The sequence below is a fragment of the Marmota flaviventris genome, chromosome 15 (genome assembly GCF_047511675.1).
Source record: "Marmota flaviventris isolate mMarFla1 chromosome 15, mMarFla1.hap1, whole genome shotgun sequence".
NCBI classification, from domain to species: domain Eukaryota; kingdom Metazoa; phylum Chordata; class Mammalia; order Rodentia; family Sciuridae; genus Marmota; species Marmota flaviventris.
The window spans coordinates 1,060,203-1,080,000 of NC_092512.1; the positions used below are offsets into that span (position 1 = coordinate 1,060,203).

Genomic DNA, 19,798 nt, shown 5'->3' on the forward strand with positions numbered 1-19,798 from the left:
TGTGTCCCTCCATCCACCCACCCACCTGCAGCACTGGTCTGCCCAGCTGTGCCTGCCCATGCATGTCCTCCCTGCTGAGGTACCTGCCTGCCTGTCCCACGTAGGGTCCTCCCCCCATGTTTTCTAGCAGGGTTCCAGACTGGCTGGGGCGAAACCTTCCTGCTCACAGTCACAGACGTGTTGCCCTGGGCAGGTTTTATTGGGGTGCTGCATTAGTGGGGCACCTGTACCCGCACAGGGAGCAGCACCTGCAGCTGCTCCACAGGTGGCCACTGGACCCGGGTGACGAAGAAGAGACGAAAGTGGGCCAGGCGGGCCTCCTGGAACTGGGTGGGGCCGTACTCAGGCCCATCCGTGGGCCGCAGCAGGGAGAGGTACCGGTCCTGGGCCAGCAACTCCCGGCTGAGCAGTGCTGGGGCCAGACCAGGCTGCACCGCCTCCAGCTGCTGCTGCACTGCAGGGAACAGGTCCACCTCCCGCAGGTCGAACACCAGCGGCTTCCCATACCTGTGGGGGTGCTGATCAGGGCAGGGCAGGGCCTGGCCTGGCTGACCCCTCCCTGCCCCTCCCTGCCCCACCTGAGTGCCCCCAGCAGAGCCAGTCGGATTCTCTCAGGCCTCAGGTGCTCTGGGTTCACAGCATCCACATAGTTGGTATCCTGGTAGCGCAGGAAGGTGGCTGCCTGGCCCGAAGGGTCGATGACAAGAGGCCACCTGGGGGCAGCCGCTGGGTCATCATCAGGTGAGCACACCCCAACTTACCCATGCCCAGACAGCACTGACCGGCCGTCAGCACGGATGCGGTCACCCACGTCCTTCATCAGCACGTCATGGAGATCCGTGACCTGACACTTGAGTCCAGGCGCTTCCTCCTCCTCTGTGGGGGAGGTCAGGGTGCAGCCCGCAGAGATCCTGGTGTCCAGCACCCTCCCTGGGCCTCCCCTCTCCAGCCACAGCCTGCAGCAGAGCCCTGCCCACCCTCCTGCGTCTGTTCCCGCAGCTCCAGCCTGGCCATGGCCAGCAGCTCTTCCGCCTTCTGTGCCTCCTGCCTCAGCCTGTCCACTTGGGCCTCTGAGTCCTTTATGGCCTAGAGGAGGGGAAACGCTGACCACCACTGGCTCTGTCCCCCACTTAGCTGCCACCCAGAGGTTTCTCTGCTTCACATTGGGCCCATGGACAACCTGAGGCCCCCAGCCAGGGCTTCCCCTCAACCCCCCTCCACCCCGGAGGCTGCAGGCTGCAGGGAGACCGCTGGGAATGGGAGGGCAGGACAAGGGCACCCAGGCCTCTGAAGGGAAGCGGCCCACCTGCAGCGTGAGCTCAGTCCTGCCCATGCACTGGCGCTCACACTCCTCGCGCTCCGTGATTCTCCGGTTGAGCTCGCAGTAGGCCTGCTGCAGCTGGGGGGAGGGGCAGGCCCCTAAGAAGGTCCTTCCACTGAAGGTCCTTCCACTGTCCCCTCCCTATTTGGCTCACCTCTGAAGGGAGGTCAGAGGCCACTGCTCACCTCCTTGTGACACCGTTGCTGCTCCTTGGCCAGTTGCTGCACCTTGAGGTTCAAGCTGGGGGGAAATGGGGCAGATCAGAGGGCCCCCCACCAACACCCACTGCCCCGCTGCCCCTGCCCCACTGCCCCTGCCCCTCTGCTGCACCGTTTGGCCTCCGCCTGCTTGTGTCTCTCATCCTCCTGGGCCCGGCGCTGCCGCTCGGCCTCCATGTTCTGGAGCATGGCCTCAGTGAGGCCCAAGTCCCACGTCTGCAGCACGCTAGCTACCGCGTCCAGTGAGGCCACCTAATGACAGGATACTTGTTCCTGAAGCATGCATGTTGGACCCCGCAAGGAGTCACTGCACTCTCATGTTAGAGAAAGGGCAGTGCAGTCCAAAAGCGGGTCCTTCATGGGCCCAAAACCTTGGTCACCATGGTTTCCAGACTACCCAGGGTCTTTCTGGGCTCCTTGCTCAAGTCCTGTGGTAGGGTCTGGAGGCAGACCACTCCTCCGCACGCTCTCCCCAGCCCCCAGTCCACTGCTCAGGCCTCCAGGCCGCCCACAGTCCCTGCCGGTCACCCTGCGGAACTCACCCAGGACCCCTCCCTCCCAGCCCCGCCTGGTCTGCATGCTGATGCCTGCCACGTGCCGCCAGCAGGGGGAAGCGGGCCCTAAAGCTGAGGGCAGGCCCAACCAACCCTCCCTCCCTCCAGCAGCAAACCCACCACCCTGGGGAGGGCGTGAGCGGGTGGTGCTACTCCTGAAGGCCAGGACCAGCGCCTGACCCCTTCCACAGGGGCCTGCTGTGCAGGGGGGGTGGGGGTGGCTCCCTAACAGCTAACCCCCCCCCCCATGGACACAGCTGGAGGCAGAGGCAGAGGCAGAGGCAGGGCAGAGAGGGGTCCTGTCCCATTGGGAACTGGGCCTGGCAAACAGAAGCCCAAGGAGCCCGCATCACCTGGGCCTGGGGGTGGGGCCTGGAGAGGAAGCACACAGGTGTGAGGCTGGAGGCCGGCCACAGGCAGGTAGTGGGCAGTGTGAGTGTGAGTGTGAGGTGGAAAGGGAGGTGCTGAGCCCAGACCAGATGGGGGTGAAGGGACGAACCCTGGAGTGCTTCATGGCTGATGAGGCGGAGGGCTGGTGAGGATGGGTGACGGGCAGCAGAAGGTTCGTCCATCCCAGGGGGAGGGATGGAGAAAGGTTGCCCAGAGGGAGAGGTGGCCCAGGAAGCCCAAGCAGGCTGCGCGTGGGAGGGAAGGACCCAAGGGTGCCTGAAAGTGGGTTGATGGGGAGAGTTCACAGAGGGAAGGGGATGGTGCTCAGGGTGCCCTGGCTGTGTGCAGATGCTGGAGGCAGATACGGGGGGAGGGGCTGCCAGGAGGGTTGTGGGCCTCCAGGAGGCCAGGGATGTGGCTGATGGGTAGAAAGTGGCCTCTCAGGACCTGTACATGGACGGGTTCAGGTCCGCCAGTCTCTCCACCCTCTTGCTCGATTCTTTATAGCAGCTGTTAGCTCAAAGCCCTCCCAGAGCCAAATTCAATTGCTTTCAATACATCTCAAATAAACATTCTCAGAGGCAGTTTGATTTGCCTACCCTGCAAAACTGCACTCAGCATCTACCAGTGGCAGGTAAGACAAACCCTAGGGCTACCAAGACCCCCAGGCTGGCAATGACCCTCTGAGCTCTCTGACTTGAGTTCCTCAAGAGGCACTAGGGCCAGGCGAGGTGGCTCATGCCTATAATCCCAGTAGCTCGGAGGGCTGGGATAGGAGGATTGCAGGTTTGAGGCCAGCCTCAGCAATTTAGTCAGACTGTCTCAAAAATTAAAAAGGGCTGAGGATGTGGTTAGTGGTTAAACACCCCTGGATTCAACCCTTAGTACAAAAACCAAAAAAGGAAGACAGGCTCAGATGGATGGATGGATGAATGAATACAGGTGGAGGGTGACTGAAGGAATTTACAGTTTGTGAATAAATATCCCACTCTAATCCTTACTTGTATTGGGGTTTTTTGGGAGGGGATATTTTTATTTCTACGTTTTTTTTTTTTTTTTTTTTTTTGGTACTGGGGGTTGAACCTAGAGATATTCTATCACTGAGCTGCATCCCCAGCTCTTTTTAGTTTTTACTTTGAGACAGGATCTCACTAAATTGTCCAGGCTGGCCTTGAACTTGCAATCTTCCTGCCTCAGCCTCCAGATTTGCTGGGATTACAGGTGCACACCATCACACCCAGCCTGGATTGGGTTTCTAAAGACTGCACCCTTAGGATAAAGGTGACCCAGAGTTAGGCCCTCAAAGAGACTTTGGCTTAGCCTTGAAATTGGTAGGGTGACTCCAGGCTGTCAGTGCTCAGCACAGGTCAGGGCAGTAGGAGAGCCTTGGTCAAGGGAGGTGTCATTTTGCTGGGCTTCAAATTATTGCTACAGATAAAACATGACATGAGGGGCTGGGGATGTGGCTCAAGCGGTAGCGCGCTTGCCTGGCATGCGTGGGGCGCTGGGTTTGATCCTCAGCACCACATAAAAATAAAATAAAGATGTTGTGTCCACCAAAAACTAAAAAATAAATATTGAAAAATTAAAAACATGACAAAAAGGCACAGAAAATAACAGAAGACAGTATGAGTAAAAACTTGCTAGACTACAGGTTACAGAGATAATCCACAGGGATCCAGAGTTTGGAGTTATCAGCTACAGATGTCAAAATAATATATTTATTATGTTCAAGGAGATGGAAGCCTAGAGTGAGATTTTTGGTAAAAGCTGAAAGATGTGTGCACGCACGCGCGTGTATGTGTGTGAAATGAAATTTCTAGAAATTAAAATTAACCAAATTAAGAAGAAAGCGTACATATTTAATAATCAGATAGATGTAGCTGGAAGAGAGAATTAGTGAACTGGTAGAAATGTTAGAAGAAAATATGCAGAATAAACCAAGACAAAGTAATGGAAAATACAGAACCAAGTAGTTATTAGAGCTGTCCACTGTATATGTCCACCCCTCCACCTTCTAGACTAACGATGGGATCGCACTTCCTGATCGGCTGTGGTCATGGAGTCAAATGGCTTAAGGGGTCTGGCCAGCGAGCTGCAAGCAAAACTGATTTGCACCAGGCCCTCTGGAGCTCTCTCCCTCTGACCAGCAACATTCAAGTGCAGCTGCACAGGTTAGGCATTTGATTTAGAATAAAGGTGGCAGAGGTGAGTACGATCTTCTGAAAAATGTGCCAGGAAAGTTGTACACTCGCATGAGACACGAACATGACGAGGGACTCACAGGAAACACATGGGTACGGCACAGACGTGGATTCCAGTGGCTGCGGGTCTGAACTCAAACATCTGGCAGATTGAGTAGGAAAAGATCTCTGTGTCCGTGGGGATATGAAGAGATTTAGACTGACACCAGAGCACTCAGCATGAAGGGAAAGAGCCCTGGAGTTCACTGTAGTAAGACAGAGAGAGTGAAAGAACAAGCATGTGTGACCCATGTTGAGGCTTGGTTTGGAACAGGTGAAGAACACTTCAGGCAGACAGGGCCATCTGCCACTAATGTGCACAGGCACTTTTTTTTTTTTTTTGGTAACCCAGGGGTGCTTAACAGAGTCTTGCTAAGTTACTGAAGCTGGCCTTGAACTTGCAACCCTCCTGCCTCAGCCTCCCAAGCTGCTGAGATAACCGCAGCCAGCTGAGCCACCACACTCAGCTGAACAGGCACTTCTTTAAAAAGAGGTCTCAACACCTGTCAAGCATAAGGCAGATTTCTCTCCTTCACTAATTAAAAAGCAGAAAGATGCAAATGAGAACCACAGTGAGGCACCATTGCATGCCCACTGTAAACCTGCACTGAGATACTGACAATGGCAATATTCACAAGAAGCCGCTATGGAATCGCCATACAATCCAGGACGTGGCGACTTGGGGAGAGGGACGGGTTCTGGCAGTGTTTTTGTTTTTGCATTTACATTTGGGTCTCTAGTCCATTGAGTTAACTTTGCATAAGGTGAGGTTCAGGTCAGGGCCTGTTTCTCTGCCTGTGGAAGTCCAGCGCTCCAGCCAATGGAGATGGCTGGTTTCCTGGCACATCACACCAGCAGCAGCGCCCAGGCACAGCCGGACGCGTCTTCAGCAGCCCCAGACCCTCACCTGTGCTCTTCCACACCTCAGAGCCCACTGATACCCTGCTAGCCCAGGGACCTGGGCAGACAAGGGGAAGAGCAGGGCACAATAGGCCGGGCCTAGAGCAGCAGCCACAGGGTGGCGCCAACGTCCCAGGCTGGGCGAGACCCTGGCAGTCTACCCTGCCCTGCAGGCCTGAGGCCCATCCTGGGACTGACTTCTAGGCAGCCTCAGTTTAGGGGTGGGACCTGAGTTGGGGACTGGGGGCCATAAATTGACTTAAAGGAAATGAAGGTAGCAGGCATGTCCTGACCTGGTTTCCCAGGGGCTCTTAGGCTCCCAGTAGCCTCCTGGGCCCCACAGTCCACGGGCCTGGGAGGAGCCCAGCCAACACCGCCAGCCCCTGGAGTGGCCAGCCTCAGCCTCCTCATCTAGGGCTCTAACACTGCCTCCGGGTAGGGTACAGGAGCGTGGAGGGTGATAAGGCAAACCTGCACGGAAGTCACCCAAACAACTCAGGTGGCTGTCACCTTGACTGCAGGCAACAAGGGAGGATTTTTATTTTCTGTTTGGTGCTGGGAATTGAACCCAGGGCGCTTTGCCACTACGCCACATCCACAGCCCTTCTTATTTATTATTTGGAGACAGGGCCTTGCTTATTTGCTGAGGCTGGCCTTGATCTTACGGTCCTCCTGCCTCAGCCTCCCAAGTCGCTGGGATTACCGGCGTGCGCCACCGTGGGGCGACAAGGGAGATTCTGAGTCGGCGCCCGCCCCACACCTGCTCCGGGGCGCTCCCGTCGTCTGCGTACACTCGGGGGTCGGCTCCGAGCTTCAGAAGCAGCTCCACGGCCTCCAGGTGGCCCCCGAAGGCTGCCCGGTACAGCGGCGTTCTGCCGAAGGCGCCCTGCGCAAGGGGCCCCATGAGCCGGCGGCGGCTGCGCTGGGACCCACGACCCCACGCTGCCCAGCCCGCGGGCGCACCTTGCTGTTGGGGCTGGCGCCCAGCTCGGCCAGCAGCTGGATGACCGTGGCCTGGCCGCCCGCGGCCGCCTCGGACAGCGGCGTGTTCCCGTGGCTGTCCTCGCACTCCACCGTGGCCACGCGTCGCCGCAGCCGCCGCGCGCGGCCCTCCTCGTCGTGGCCCACGCCCTCGCGGGTCAGCAGCTGCTCCACCTGCGCCGGCCCGCAGCGCGTCACCTCGCGTCACCTCGCGTCACCTCGCGCCGCCGCGCCCGCCGCGCCCCACTGACCTCCTGCAGGACGGCCCGGATCTCGCCCACGTCGCCCTCGAGGGCGGCGTCCAGCAGGCGACCGCGGCGCCGCAGCTCCTCCTGCCGCTCGCGCTGCGCCGCCGCCTCCTGCTGCCGCTGCCGCCGCGCGGCCTCCTGCTCCCGGCGCACGGAGGCCAGGTAGGCCTGCGGGGCGTGGCCCTGGGGGGCGTGGCCCTGGGGGTCACCGCGCCCTCAGCCCCGGGCGGACCCCGCCCCAGCCCCGCCTCGCCGCCGCCCCCACGCCCGGATCCGGGGCGGGCGCCCGCGCTCACCTCCCCCTGCAGCTCCTCCATCCGCCCCAGGTACTCCTGCCTGCGCAGGGCCAGCGCCTTCCTCGCCAGGTGCTGCCGGAAGGCACACTGGATGCGGGTGGCCGCTTGGACCTCCGGGGTGGGCCCTGGCAGTGGGGAGAGGATTCACATGCACCTAGTCCTTGCGGGTGCCCCTAGCTCCGGATCTGCCAGATGAATGGAGCCTGCACCATCTGCCCCCAGAGGACCCACACGTTCTGAGTCCAGCAGCCAAGCCCGAGCGAGCCAGCAGCACAGACCCCGCAAGCAGGGTCAGGAGGGAGCCAGGAGGAAGAGTGCCCGGCCTCGGCAGGAAGTCCCCCACCTCCCTGCACCCTGAAAGCTCTCAGTGAGCCCACAGCTTGGAAAGTCACCGTCTGGAAAGGCTGCCAGGAAACCCCGAGGCCAGGTGACGAAAACAGCCCCGAGCAGAGAAGGCCCGTGAGCCCACCCCAGGAGGGGCCCAGCAGCCACAGACACAATACAGACGCCAGGCGGTCTCCAGCCACAACCCCACTGGACTCAGAAGAGGGCAGACCCAAGCCCCAGCTAAAGAGCGGCTGCCCCTGGCTGGGGTCACCTTACAGGGGTCTGAGGGCTAACCCTGCAGATGAGGTAGGAACCGAATCAGCAAAGGAGACAAAGGGGCCCTACAGACCTGACAGTGAGGAAGGAGCAGCCAGAGGGAAAGGAGGGTGCAGCCCAGCTTTTGGGGGGGGGGGGGGCAGGCCACCGAGAGCCCTAGGAAGAAGGAAACTCAGAACAGACCACAGGAGGCACAGGAGACTGGGCCAGCAAAGCCCTGGAGGGATCAGTGTCTCCAGGGCGTGGGACTGACCATGAACAAAGGTGAATTCTCAGAATAAGAAAATCCTGCCATGAAGCCAGGCACGGAGGTGTGCATTGAGGTCCCTGCTACTCCGGAGGCTGAGGCAGGAGGATGTTTAGAAACCATCTGAACAACACAGAAAAACTCAAAACAAAAAGGTGAGGGAGGGAGGCGCGCAGGGCTGCAGATCCGCGACCTGGAGCATCGGAGGTGGTGATTGTGGCTCTTCAAGTCTGCAATTTAAAAAAATGGCCTCCAATAAGACTACATTGCAAAAAATGGGAAAGAAACAGAATGGAAAGAGTAAAAAAGTTGAAGAGGCAGAGCCTGAAGAATTTGTGGTAGAAAAAGTCCTAGAGCGACGTGTAGTAAATGGAAAGGTGGAATACTTTCTGAAGTGGAAAGGATTTACAGATGCTGACAATAGTTGGGAACCTGAAGAAAATTTAGATTGTCCAGAGTTAATCGAAGCATTTCTTAATTCTCAAAAAGCTGGTCAAGAAAAAGATGGTACCAAACGAAAATCTTTATCTGACAGGGAATCTGATGATAGCAAGTCAAAGAAGAAAAGAGATGCTGCTGACAAACCAAGAGGCTTTGCCAGAGGTCTTGATCCTGAACGAATAATCGGTGCCACAGACAGCAGTGGAGAATTGATGTTTCTTATGAAATGGAAAGAGTCAGATGAGGCAGACTTGGTGCTGGCAAAAGAAGCAAATATGGAGTGTCCTCAAATTGTAATTGCTTTTTATGAAGAGAGACTAACTTGGCATTCTTGTCCAGAAGATGAAGCTCAATAACTATTTGCATTGTTTTTATATATATATTTATATATATATAAAATCTGGGTCTTGGTTTTTGATTTACTAGTGTGAAAAATAGCTACATTCTAATGAAAATCAAGTTTGATATGTTGGTTTTGAAAGTAGTACTGGGGAGGTGTTGGGTTTTGTTTTGCATCAGTAGCACTGGTTACTTTGAACAAATAAAAGCTTTCTGTAGTTGCTTCCTTTATCAAAAAAAAAAAAAAAGGTGAGGGAGGGAAAGGAAATCCTGAAATGAATCTTAAAAGGGACAAAAAAATATGCCGGTGATAAGACATGAACAGCTGCACCACGTACAGCCGGGCCATTCAAGTACCCCCACAAAAGAGCAGATGGCCTGCAGGGACTGGGCCTTCCTACAGCGACCCAGAGGAGGCTGCCAACCCGGGTCCCCAAAGCTGGGGCGGCAGGTAGCCTGAGCAGATCCTGGGTGGAGCCGAGTCTGAGGCCTTGGAGAGCTCCGAAGTGAAGAGTCAGGGCCTGGAGAAGGAACCCGAGGCAGCCCAGGTCCTGTGGCCAACAGATGGAACAGCTTGCAAGGCAGAGCCTGGGGCCAAGCGGACGCGTCTGTACTCAGAGGGCTCGGCAGGGCTTGGGTTAGGGTGGCCACAATTAGCTAACTAAAGACAAGGACAGGATTGAGGACATACACCAAAAAAAGTGTCCTGCCTTTTACCCAGCAACCCTGCCTTTTACCCAGCAGAGTAATATTCCATTGTGTATATGTACCACATTGTCTTTATCCATTCATCTGTTGAAGGGCACCTAGGTTGTTGGTTCCATAGTTTAGCTATTGTGAATTGAGCTGCTATAAACATTGATGTGGCCAAGTCACTATAGTATGGCCAACCATACTATATTTTTTTAAGTCCTTTGCATATATCCTGAGGAGTGGGACAGTGGGCACTGCGCCAGGCCCCACAGCAAGGCGCCGACTCAAAAAGAAAAGAGAAGAGGGGAGGACCGGGCCCAGCAGGCAGACGGGTAAGAGGGGAGCACCCAAAGGCGTTGGGACCCCAGAGGAGCTGGGGTAAAGAGGGCTGGCGTCAGACCAGAGTTTTAAAAACTATTCGGTGCTTATAAGGAACATATCCTAAGGCTAAAGACACAGGAACGACAGCCACGAGGAGACAGGTATTTACTATTGGACGATCAATTACAATGTGACTATCGGTGCTATGTTGACCTCAGGCCAGGGACTTGAAGGTGACAGTGTCACTGACTGGAGGAGAAGGTCTCGGGTGGCTGGCTCAGTGGGAGGGCTCTGCCCACGGCGGGTGTGTGAGGTCTCAGCACCACATACATATAAATAAAAATCACGTCCATTGACAACTAGAAAGCATTTTTAAAAAAATGTTTCAAATGATTTGGGGATCAGTTCATCAAAATAAAACACAAAACTGTATGTCCCTAGCAATGGGGCTTCAGAATATATACAGAGACTACAAGTAGAAACAGTTGACCTACGATCACAATGGAGCTTGAAACCATCTCAGCTAACAGACAGATCACAAATCAGTGAGGGTCACAGATTTTACATGGCATTCACACACTCGGTACATAGAATATTGGACCCAATAATGGTAGAAGGCACGTTCTTTTAGACAGACATGGAGGATTTGCCAAAAGAGATCATATAAACTATAAAGCACATTTAAACAAACTCACTGCTGAGATCATGTTGAATCTATTTTAATGCCATTGAAATTAGATGACAAAGTGTGACTAGAGATACCTACATATTTAGAGATCATGAATTGCACTTTATAACAGCTCACGGTTCACACGGGAAACCGTACTAAAAACTGGAAGGTGAGTTAACAACAATGCTACCCGTTAAAGCTGCCCAGCCAGGCACAGTGGGCACACCCCTGGACCCCAGCCACTCCAGAGACAGAGCCACTCTGGGTGCTTAGCAAGGGCTGGCGAGGCAGCTCGGTGGCGCAGCGTCTGCCGAGTGTGTGCTGGGCCTGGGCACCACACCTCCCGAGGACGGGAAAGGAGAAGAACAAGGAGGAGGAGGAGGAGGAGAGGGAAGAAAGGCCACCCAGCCAGGAGTTGGCAGTGAGGTGCAGGCACACCCATGATGGAGGGGACCTGGGGACATGCAGCAGCCCTCCGTCCACTCTGCTGGGAGCAGGGCCTTCTGTGGAACACACAGCCTGTGGGAGAACCCGCTTTTGTCACCTGGGCCGCGGACTTGTCCCTGAGGCCCTAACTGGTCCAGGACTGGTGGTGGAGTGCGGCCTGACCAACAGTCCTGCCAGGCCGAGTCCTGCCGGCTGGAGGCCACGGGAGCGCAGGCATCTTGCCCACAGGAAGGCGGCATGCAGGACACCCAAGCTTCCTGGAAGTCCTCTGGGTGGGTGCAAAGGCCACCATGCCCCTCTGGAGCGCAGAGCTCTAGAAGTGGTCAGAGAACAGGACGCCGGCGACACTGGTCACTGTCACTGCTGTTGACAGGAGGTGCGCTCCGGAGGGAGTGGCTGTTTTGAAGCAGAGATGAAAAGGCAGGTCCAGAAACCTGGGGGCCACCTGGGTGTGGGTGACCACTCCTTCTCACCCAGACAGTAAAGAATAAAACTGAGATGGCCTTGGAGTGACCAAGGCAGCTGAAACTCGGAGTCCCTCAGGGGTCTGGTACAGGGGATGGCACCACACCCACAATTAGAGACCTGCCCCACCTCCCACTGGACCGAGGGCATGACCCCCACTAAGAAGCACCGGGAAGACACCCCCACCCCACGCAGAGACCAGGGCCCAGGAACGGGGGGGCTCTCCTCGCCCACACGGAGCCCGACTGGGCAGAAGGACAGCTCTTCCCCAAGGACTCCAGGCCAGCCATGGAAGGTCACTGGATGTGGGCGTGAGTGGCCAGGCTTCGAGGAGGGCCACTGGACACCTGGGGTGGCGGGGAGACTGGGGAGAAGCAGTTTTTCCCCATCTCAGCAGATCTCCCCCAAGATGCTTATGGGACAGCAGGGCAGGGACGGCCTCAGCCCAGCCATCAAGGGGGCACCACAAGCCCCAGGCCCGGCCAGCCCCGTGGAGCCGGACAGAGCCCCAGGGAGAGGGCTGGACAGAGTCACCTCTACCCTTCAAATGTGTCAAGGTCATGAAAGAAAAGTTGTGACTGCAGGGAGAGCGGCCGGCTGCAGTAGCTGGAGAGTGACAGAGGACCGCAGTGGGGCGTCCTGCAGCAGCTGGCCACACCTCAGGGTCCTGCTCGGGCAGCCCTGCTATCAAAGCTGACTTCCTGGTCCTGGACCACCATGCCAGCAAGGAATATGTGGGGAATCGCATACTGATTTTGTTAATTTTGTGTAAGTCTAAAATCAATAGAAAATAAATAAGATTTAACATTTTATTTAGATAGAGATGTAAGAAACACCTCTGTAAGGGCCAGTCGCTGTCCCTCTTTCCTGTGCTGGTGGATAGATGCCCCCATTATGTGGCTGCTGGAGGACAGTGACGGAAGAAATGGGGTCCTTGGGGGAGTCACCCCTAATTCCCAGAGTAGAGCCGAGGGGCCCTCTGACTGTCCTCTGCGCGTCTTGGAGAGGCCAGGCGGAGGCGGAGCCTGCACTCGGTGCCCGCACCCTGCACTCACGGACTCCAGGTCGACAGGGGCCAGCGCCCCGCCGCAGGGTGAGCCCTGGTCTTGGGCTTCTCTCCGCGGGCGCTGCGGCCCCTCTGGCCACCCTTCCTACCCCCCTGCACGCCTCAGAAGTGACGCTCTTCCTGGCAATGACCTCTGGACACATCTCCTGGCACCCCAGGACACCTCAGAAAAGCTGGCGTTTCTCTGTCGGCGACGTGACCGCGGGCCCTTATCTCATGCCCTGCACACGGCAGGGTGACTGGCTGCCCTCAGGGGGCTGCAGGCGCTGGCAAGGGACCAGCACCACACGCCACGACCCGCAGGGCTCAGCCCAGCGCCTGGGCAGAGTCCTCCGTCTTTCTGGCTTGAGCATCTCATTTAAAAATGTAGAACTTCCCGCCTTTGTGCATTTCTGAATGGACACCTAAAATGCCTCATAAGTTAAATAGTTACAAAAGGTCAGATTTCTGTCTGGTATCCTGAGAACTTTAAGATAAAACTGTTACTTGACTGTGGAATACAAACATCGTGACCTTTTAAACACACACAAGTTTTAATAATCAGAAATGATCCATTTTGCCTTTCTCCTTTATATCTATCACACTCTCTTCAATGATTTCTATCCTCATCGATTTTAGGCTTTTTTAAAATCAATAATCCTATTATATACTTATTGACAAAAAGAATCATAGTTGGACTTTATGTTCTTTTGAGGGCTATTTTTTAAAACTTCCCTATAGGTTCTGCATTTCTAAAGATCCTTCTGGGTCCTTATCACTATCACGGTCAGCATACGATCATCCACAATGAGATGAACTCAGTGCAAGAGTCGGCTGCAGAATCACAAGCAGAACAGAAAGGCCAGAGAGGTCTCTGTGGTGAAGTCGCCAGGGCCCAGCCTCTCCCCTCCTGGCTTCTCCCGCCAGCCACGCGGTGCCGGACAGTGCCGGGGGGTGGGAAGACCCACAGAACCCCAGAAGTGGGTGGTATAGTTGCTCCCCTCCTGCAGGCTCCCCAGAGGTGCCCCAGGGCAGTGGCTGGCGACGGTCAGCAAGGCAGACCGCCACCTGGCCTCAGCCTGCTCACGCTGTTCAGGGCGGAGCCTCCTGAGGGGATCCTGACGAGGGCTGTTCCTAGGGGTGCGGAGCTACACCTGCCCGCACAGCGAGTGTTCCTGGAGAGCTCCCAGACACGGGACTCTCATTTGCCCTCTTCCTGAAAGTCACAAGGGTCCCTCCGTGATGAGGGTCTGGTTGCCACGTCCAGCTCCTACCCTCCTCCCCCAGCTCCATGGAGGTGCTATGGGTAGAGGCCAGGAGGTGCCCAGGAGGGAGGTGGAGGCCACCCAGGCTGCCCCTGCCTGTCCTCACTGTTCCAGCCTGGCACAGAAGCAGTGCCAGCCAGATGGGCAGCCCTGGATGGCCTCTTGGAGGAGCCAGCTCAGGGCTGGGCAGTTGCAGCCACGGGTGGGGGGGACAGACCTTCACAAAGACACCCCAACTGTGTGGCGCCCTCCGTCTGTGAGTCCTGGGAGCTGTGGCTGCTCAAGTCAGCCGGGTGCCCTCCCAGACCTCCCGCAGCGGCTCAGCCCTTCTTCACATCAAGGCGGTCGTTCAGACCCGCCAGCCGCCTGCTTTCCTGGCTGTGGCCTGGTGGACACAGCGCTGCTTTCTGAGAGCCAGCACACACGCAGCCCTAACAGACGCAGGCACCCACCCACCTCGGTCGGGTGCTGGCCCCTGAGCACAGGCCGGCTCCTGGTGGGAGAGGGCCAGATGCCAGCAGCCCAGGAGCAGGTCAGCCCTGAGCAGCCCACTCTGAGGGTGAGAGGGAGCCTGGCTCCTGGGCCCACCCACCCCTGGCGAGTCCCGATACTGGGCTGGCCTGCCAGGCCCGGCCGGAGATTGCAAGTTTGGCCCAAGTTCATCTCACTGGAATCCCGAGTTTCTGAACCTGGGGCCAAAGAAGACAATCTTCATGCTGGCCCGAGGGCTGGTCACTTGGCGGTGTGAAAAGCTGATTTCTCTGGCCATGGGTTTCCTGAGCTGAAGGCCACCGCGGGGATCCGCGCCCCTAGCGGAGGTGAGGGGCTCAGGCACACCCAGCTGCCCAGTGTGGCCAGAGCCGCCGGAGGGACCTGGAGGGACCTGGAGGGACCTGGAGGGACCTGGAGGGACCTCGGGGGCTCCAGATTACCACGGACCGTGCCTGGGCTCCGCACGGAAAGCCCTGCCCCGCCCCTGCACTGCGGTCCGTGGCTCTAGAGGCTCACGGGGCAGGGGCCGAGGGGCCGTCCTCCTGCAGCGCAGGGCCCTGGAGGAGGGCTGCCTTCCCGAGCCCCTGCGGCCCTGCCCCGCTGCTGCGGCCGCTCCTCCGGTTTGCCACCCTGTCGCCACGCAGCGCAAGGCCCGCCCCAGGCCCGTGACCCGGCCTGGGCTCTCCTCTGCCTTCACTGACCACTCAGAAGGCACAGCTGCCCCGGCCGGCCGGCTTGCAGGACCAGCAGGGCTGGCTTTCACCGGCCAGGGCCAGCGACAGCCTGGTGCCGTCCCTGCCAGCTCACACGGCTCCCCCAAGGCCCTGCACACTGTTGGGGTCTGCGCCCGTTGGGCCTAGGGAACAGGGCGGCGCGGACCTTGCACACATTAGTAAGTGTTCTAGTCAACTTTTTGTCACTGTGACCAAAAGACCTGAGGAGAACAACTTAAAAGAAGCAAAGTTTATTTTGGTTCATGGTTTCAAAGGTCCAGTCAGTCCATGGTCAGAGGACTCCAACGCTCTTGGCCCAAGGGGAGGCCGAACATCATGGTGAAGGATGTGGCAACCAGAGAGAAGCAGAGAGTTCTGCTCACCAGGGACACAATATAAACTCCAAGGACCCTCCCAGTGACCTGCCTCCTCCAGTCACGCCCCACCTGCCTGCAGTCACCACCCAGTTAACCCACTCAAGTGGATTAATCCACTGATTAGGTTACGACTCTCACCATCAACCACTTCACCTCTGAGCAATCTGTACTGTCTCACTTGCAGCTTTGGGGTCCCCTGATGTCTAAACCACAATAGAGAGTCATGTGCAAGGCACGGAAATCCAGAGTCCCACAGTGTTGGGCCCCTGGTGTGTGTGAGAACACCCTGGAAGGTGGGAGGCAGGTTCCTGCCCCTGGCACCTCCCGTCAGCCCACCCTGCCACATCACGCGACAGTCCTGCTGTGCCAGGGGAGGGACAGCATCCAGCCTGCCGAGCAGAGACCGAGCGCCCCGTGCTGTGGCTCTGGCCCTCAGCCAACGCCGACGCCACGGGCGGGAAGAACTCTGAGCTGCGTTTTGTGATGCACACAGGTGTGGGCTCGAGGGCGTGGTCTAGTGGTCGTGAACGGTCAGGCCCGGGAGGCATGAGTGAGCAGACTGGAAGGCTGGAGGCTGCCTGGTCGGAGACAGCCCTGTGGAACCAGGGCGTGAGCAGACAGCACAGAGTGGGAGGATGATGTGCTCCTGCGCAGATGGTCACCAAGCCACGTGTGGCAGGGGGCACCAGGAGGGACGTCAGGAGGAAAGGGCGCCACGTGCTAAGTGAGGCCACTCTCCCCAGCCCCTGGCTGCAGTCACTGAGCCATGTTCAGAGCAGCCCTGGCACTGCCCTGCAGCATAGCCTCCGCCCTCCTGGACGCCCAGTCCAGAGCAGATGTCAGCCCTGGCCCTGCACTGCCCCACAGCCCAGGCGCGGCCAGCCATCTGCTGATTGGTCCACCATATGAGCCCTGGGCCCAGGAAGGGGCGCTCTCTGGACTCACTGAGGAAGCGTGTTTTGGACGTGAATCTGACCTTCTTGTCTGCAGTGAAGGGCAAGCACCAGTGGACCTGTGAATACTGACCCCACAGCACGGGCAGACACGGCCCTGACAAGGGAACCACTTCCCAGCAGGCTTCATGCCATGGACTCTGCTGGGCTTAGCAGATGCCACAGCTGAGTGCCCAGGGGAGGTCACATCTGGACAGCGGTGGCTGATGGACGGTGCCCCAGTGAAAGACTAGCCTGGCCCACTGCCCCTGCCTCTGGCGTCCGGGCCTAGTAGTCCCTTCCCTCTGAGCTCCTGACCAATGGAACACAGTGAAGGTAACGGGCGTCCCTTCAAGGCTCAGGTCACGGGAGGCGGCCACCTTGTCTTGGTAGCAGATGCCCCCCTTCTGGCTTTGGTGTTGCAAGCAGCTCCGGAGAGGCCCGGGCAAGACGGGCAGCCGCAGGCAGGGCCTCTCGGCCCCATGGTGCAGAGCAGCCTGGGTGAGCTGCGGCCCGGGGAGACGCGGGGAGCCCAGGCCCCACCCCTGGGCTGGCACACAGAGGCTACAAGATAAGGAAATGGCCAGATTCTTGGTGCTGAGTGAGGCAGCAATAGGTCACTGGTTGGCTACTTGCAATCACAGAGTGACACCAAGAGGCAGCTGCCATTGTGGCTAAAGTGACTTCTAGGGATTTAAAGGGCCAGTGCTCTTTTCCACCTTCATTTTTCTCTTTTTCTGCTTTTGAAGTCAAAGGTTAAAGACTAGGACATTCAAAATAATTGCACATATGGGGAAACTTGGAAGGTGATCACACATGCCCAAGGAAAGGCTCAGAAAAGACCTGAGAAGACCTGAAGAAGCCCATGCACTCTGCTGGTGCTTGGCACAGAGCCAACCTAACCTAACCCCAGTGAACCCTGGGAGGGGGGCTGATTTCCACATGAGTAAACTCAAATTCCCTGTTCAACAAAAAATCACAAGCCTCAGAGAAACAGGAAAGCACGGCCCACTCAGGAAAAAATCCACAGGCTGCCCCTGGAGAAGGCCCTACGGCACATCTAGTGGCCAGCTGCTGAAAGGTGTTCAGAGTCTGAAGCCAGGGCAGGAGGTCGAACGCCAAGAGAACGGTGAGTACGCAAAACAGGAGCAGGGGCAGAGACAGGGGTCCACAGAGCACCCCGGCAACCGCCCAAGGAAAGTTCACCAGGGAGACTAAAAGGACACGTGAGCCGGCAGCAGGGAGAACCAGCAGACCAGGGTGGCAGACCTGGGGACAGGGTGGCGGACCTGGACACAGGATGGCGGACCTGGACACAGGATGGCGGACCTGGGGACAGGATGGTGGACCTGGGGACAGGATGGAGGACCTGGGGACAGGATGGCGGACCTGGACACAGGATGGCGGACCTGGGGACAGGATGGCGGACCTGGACACAGGATGGTGGACCTGGACACAGGATGGAGGAACTGGGGACAGGATGGCGGACCTGGGGACAGGATGGCGGACCTGGGGACAGGGTGGCGGACCTGGGGACAGGATGGAGGACCTGGGGACAGGATGGCGGACCTGGACACAGGATGGCGGACCTGGACACAGGATGGCGGACCTGGACACAGGATGGAGGACCTGGGGACAGGATGGCGGACCTGGGCACAGGATGGCGGACCTGGGGACAGGATGGAGGACCTGGGGACAGGATGGCGGACCTGGGCACAGGATGGCGGACCTGGGGACAGGATGGCGGACCTGGGGACAGGATGGAGGACCTGGGGACAGGATGGCGGACCTGGGCACAGGATGGCGGACCTGGGGACAGGATGGAGGACCTGGGGACAGGATGGCGGACCTGGGCACAGGATGGCGGACCTGGGGACAGGATGGAGGACCTGGGGACAGGATGGCGGACCTGGACACAGGATGGCGGACCTGGACACAGGATGGCGGACCTGGGGACAGGATGGAGGACCTGGGGACAGGATGGAGGACCTGGGGACAGGATGGCGGACCTGGGGACAGGGTGGCGGACCTGGACACAGGGTGGCGGACCTGGACACAGGATGGCGGACCTGGGGACAGGATGGCGGACCTGGGGACAGGGTGGCGGACCTGGACACAGGGTGGCGGACCTGGACACAGGATGGCGGACCTGGGGACAGGATGGCGGACCTGGACACAGGATGGTGGACATGATCAGAGCTGGAGAGCAGGAAGAGGAGACCAAAGGAAGGGGACACCGCCCAGTAAACTGCAGGACAGCACCAAGCGGACCAGCACTCACGGGGGGGCTCTCAGAAGAGAGGGCAGAGGGCAGATGGGAGGAATGTGCCGTGTGGGAGACGGAATGAGGACGGCACTCCAGGAGCTCCAGGTGAGGAGACGGTCACGCTGAGGCTGAGAGGGCCCAGGAGCCACGGGAGAAAGAAGTGACCTGCGCTACCAGGGACCCTCAGTAAGACTGTTAGCAGAGGGGCTGGGCTACGGCTCAGTGGGGGGCTCGCCTAGCAGTGCAGGCACTGGGCTCCACCTTCAGCACCACACGAAAATAAGTAAATAAATAAGGGCATTGTGTCCACCTACAACTTAAAAAAATGTAAAAAATAATTAAAAGGTATTAAAAATATTTTTTAAAAATTAAAAAAAAGATTATTAACATGTTACTTGTCAGTTAACTTGGAAGCCAAAAAGCTGATATAATATATTTGAAGTGCTAAAAACCCCCCAAACCTGTCCACCAAGAATCCTGTATCCAGCAGAACTCTTCCTCCAAGGTGAAGATGAGCTGGGCAGAGGCCACACCTGAGCCAACAGCGGGGAGCCGCGGCCCGGGCCACAAGTTGGAGGCCAGCCTCAGCGACTTAGAAGGCCCTGTCTCCAACTCAAAAAAGGGCTGGGGGTAAGGCTCAGTAGGAGAGTACCCCCCAAAATGAGGAAGCAACTAAGACAGTCCAAAACAGACACAGACTGAGGAGCTGATGCCATGAGACCCTCCCGGCCAGGGGTGCTCAGGGGGGCGCTGGGCCCGAGGGACAGGGCCCTGATGGTGTCTTAAAGGGTTTCCAGGAAATGGGGGTCAGCAAGGCAAGTGCCAGGCAGGGATGGACGCTGGCCTTCCATGACACAGTCTGTGACTCTGCTTTCTGGTTTTTTTACATTATTTGAGAGACTAATGCTTTTTTAATTTTTATTTATTTCTATTTTTTGAATTTTTTTATACTGGGGATTAAACCCAGGGGTGCTCTACCACTGAGCCACATCCCCAGCTCCTTCTCTTTTTTATTCTAACAGGGTCTCTAAGTTGCCAAGGCTGGCTTCCAACTTGTGATCCTCCTGCCTCAGTCTCCTAAATCGCTGGGATTACAGGCCTGCACCACTGTGCCCGGCACTTTTAAAAAATTTCTAAGAGCTGCCATTCAGTGCTCACCTTGGCAGAACACAGAGAAGATCAGCATCACCCCTCCGTGCAGACAGCAGACTCCCTGACTTTTGAAGTGAGAGCAGCTGGTGGGTGGTCTGTGGATGGCCCACACCTGCTGTGGTCTATCACAACTGCCTCTCACTGTGGGGACAGCTGGCAGTCCCGCAACCTGGGTCTGT

At 57.4% G+C, this 19,798-nt stretch overlaps 1 protein-coding gene and 1 pseudogene across 1 annotated transcript in view; one reads left to right on the forward strand and one right to left on the reverse strand.

Moving 5' to 3' along the window:
- Nucleotides 1-62: 62 nt before the first annotated feature.
- Iqank1 (IQ motif and ankyrin repeat containing 1) overlaps nt 63-19,798 on the reverse strand; it is a 34,741-nt gene continuing 15,005 nt past the window's right edge. The window contains exons 5-15 of the mRNA XM_071602415.1: nt 7,152-7,276; nt 6,859-7,023; nt 6,590-6,781; nt 6,387-6,512; nt 1,652-1,791; nt 1,507-1,561; nt 1,307-1,399; nt 978-1,086; nt 783-876; nt 579-713; nt 63-507 (exon numbers count right to left, since the gene is read on the reverse strand). Coding sequence (XP_071458516.1) covers nt 213-507; nt 579-713; nt 783-876; nt 978-1,086; nt 1,307-1,399; nt 1,507-1,561; nt 1,652-1,791; nt 6,387-6,512; nt 6,590-6,781; nt 6,859-7,023; nt 7,152-7,276 — 1,529 coding nt within the window. The 3' untranslated portion in view covers nt 63-212. The remainder of the gene's footprint in view (nt 508-578; nt 714-782; nt 877-977; nt 1,087-1,306; nt 1,400-1,506; nt 1,562-1,651; nt 1,792-6,386; nt 6,513-6,589; nt 6,782-6,858; nt 7,024-7,151; nt 7,277-19,798) is intronic.
- On the forward strand, nt 7,895-8,867 carry LOC114103901 (chromobox protein homolog 3 pseudogene; annotated as a pseudogene).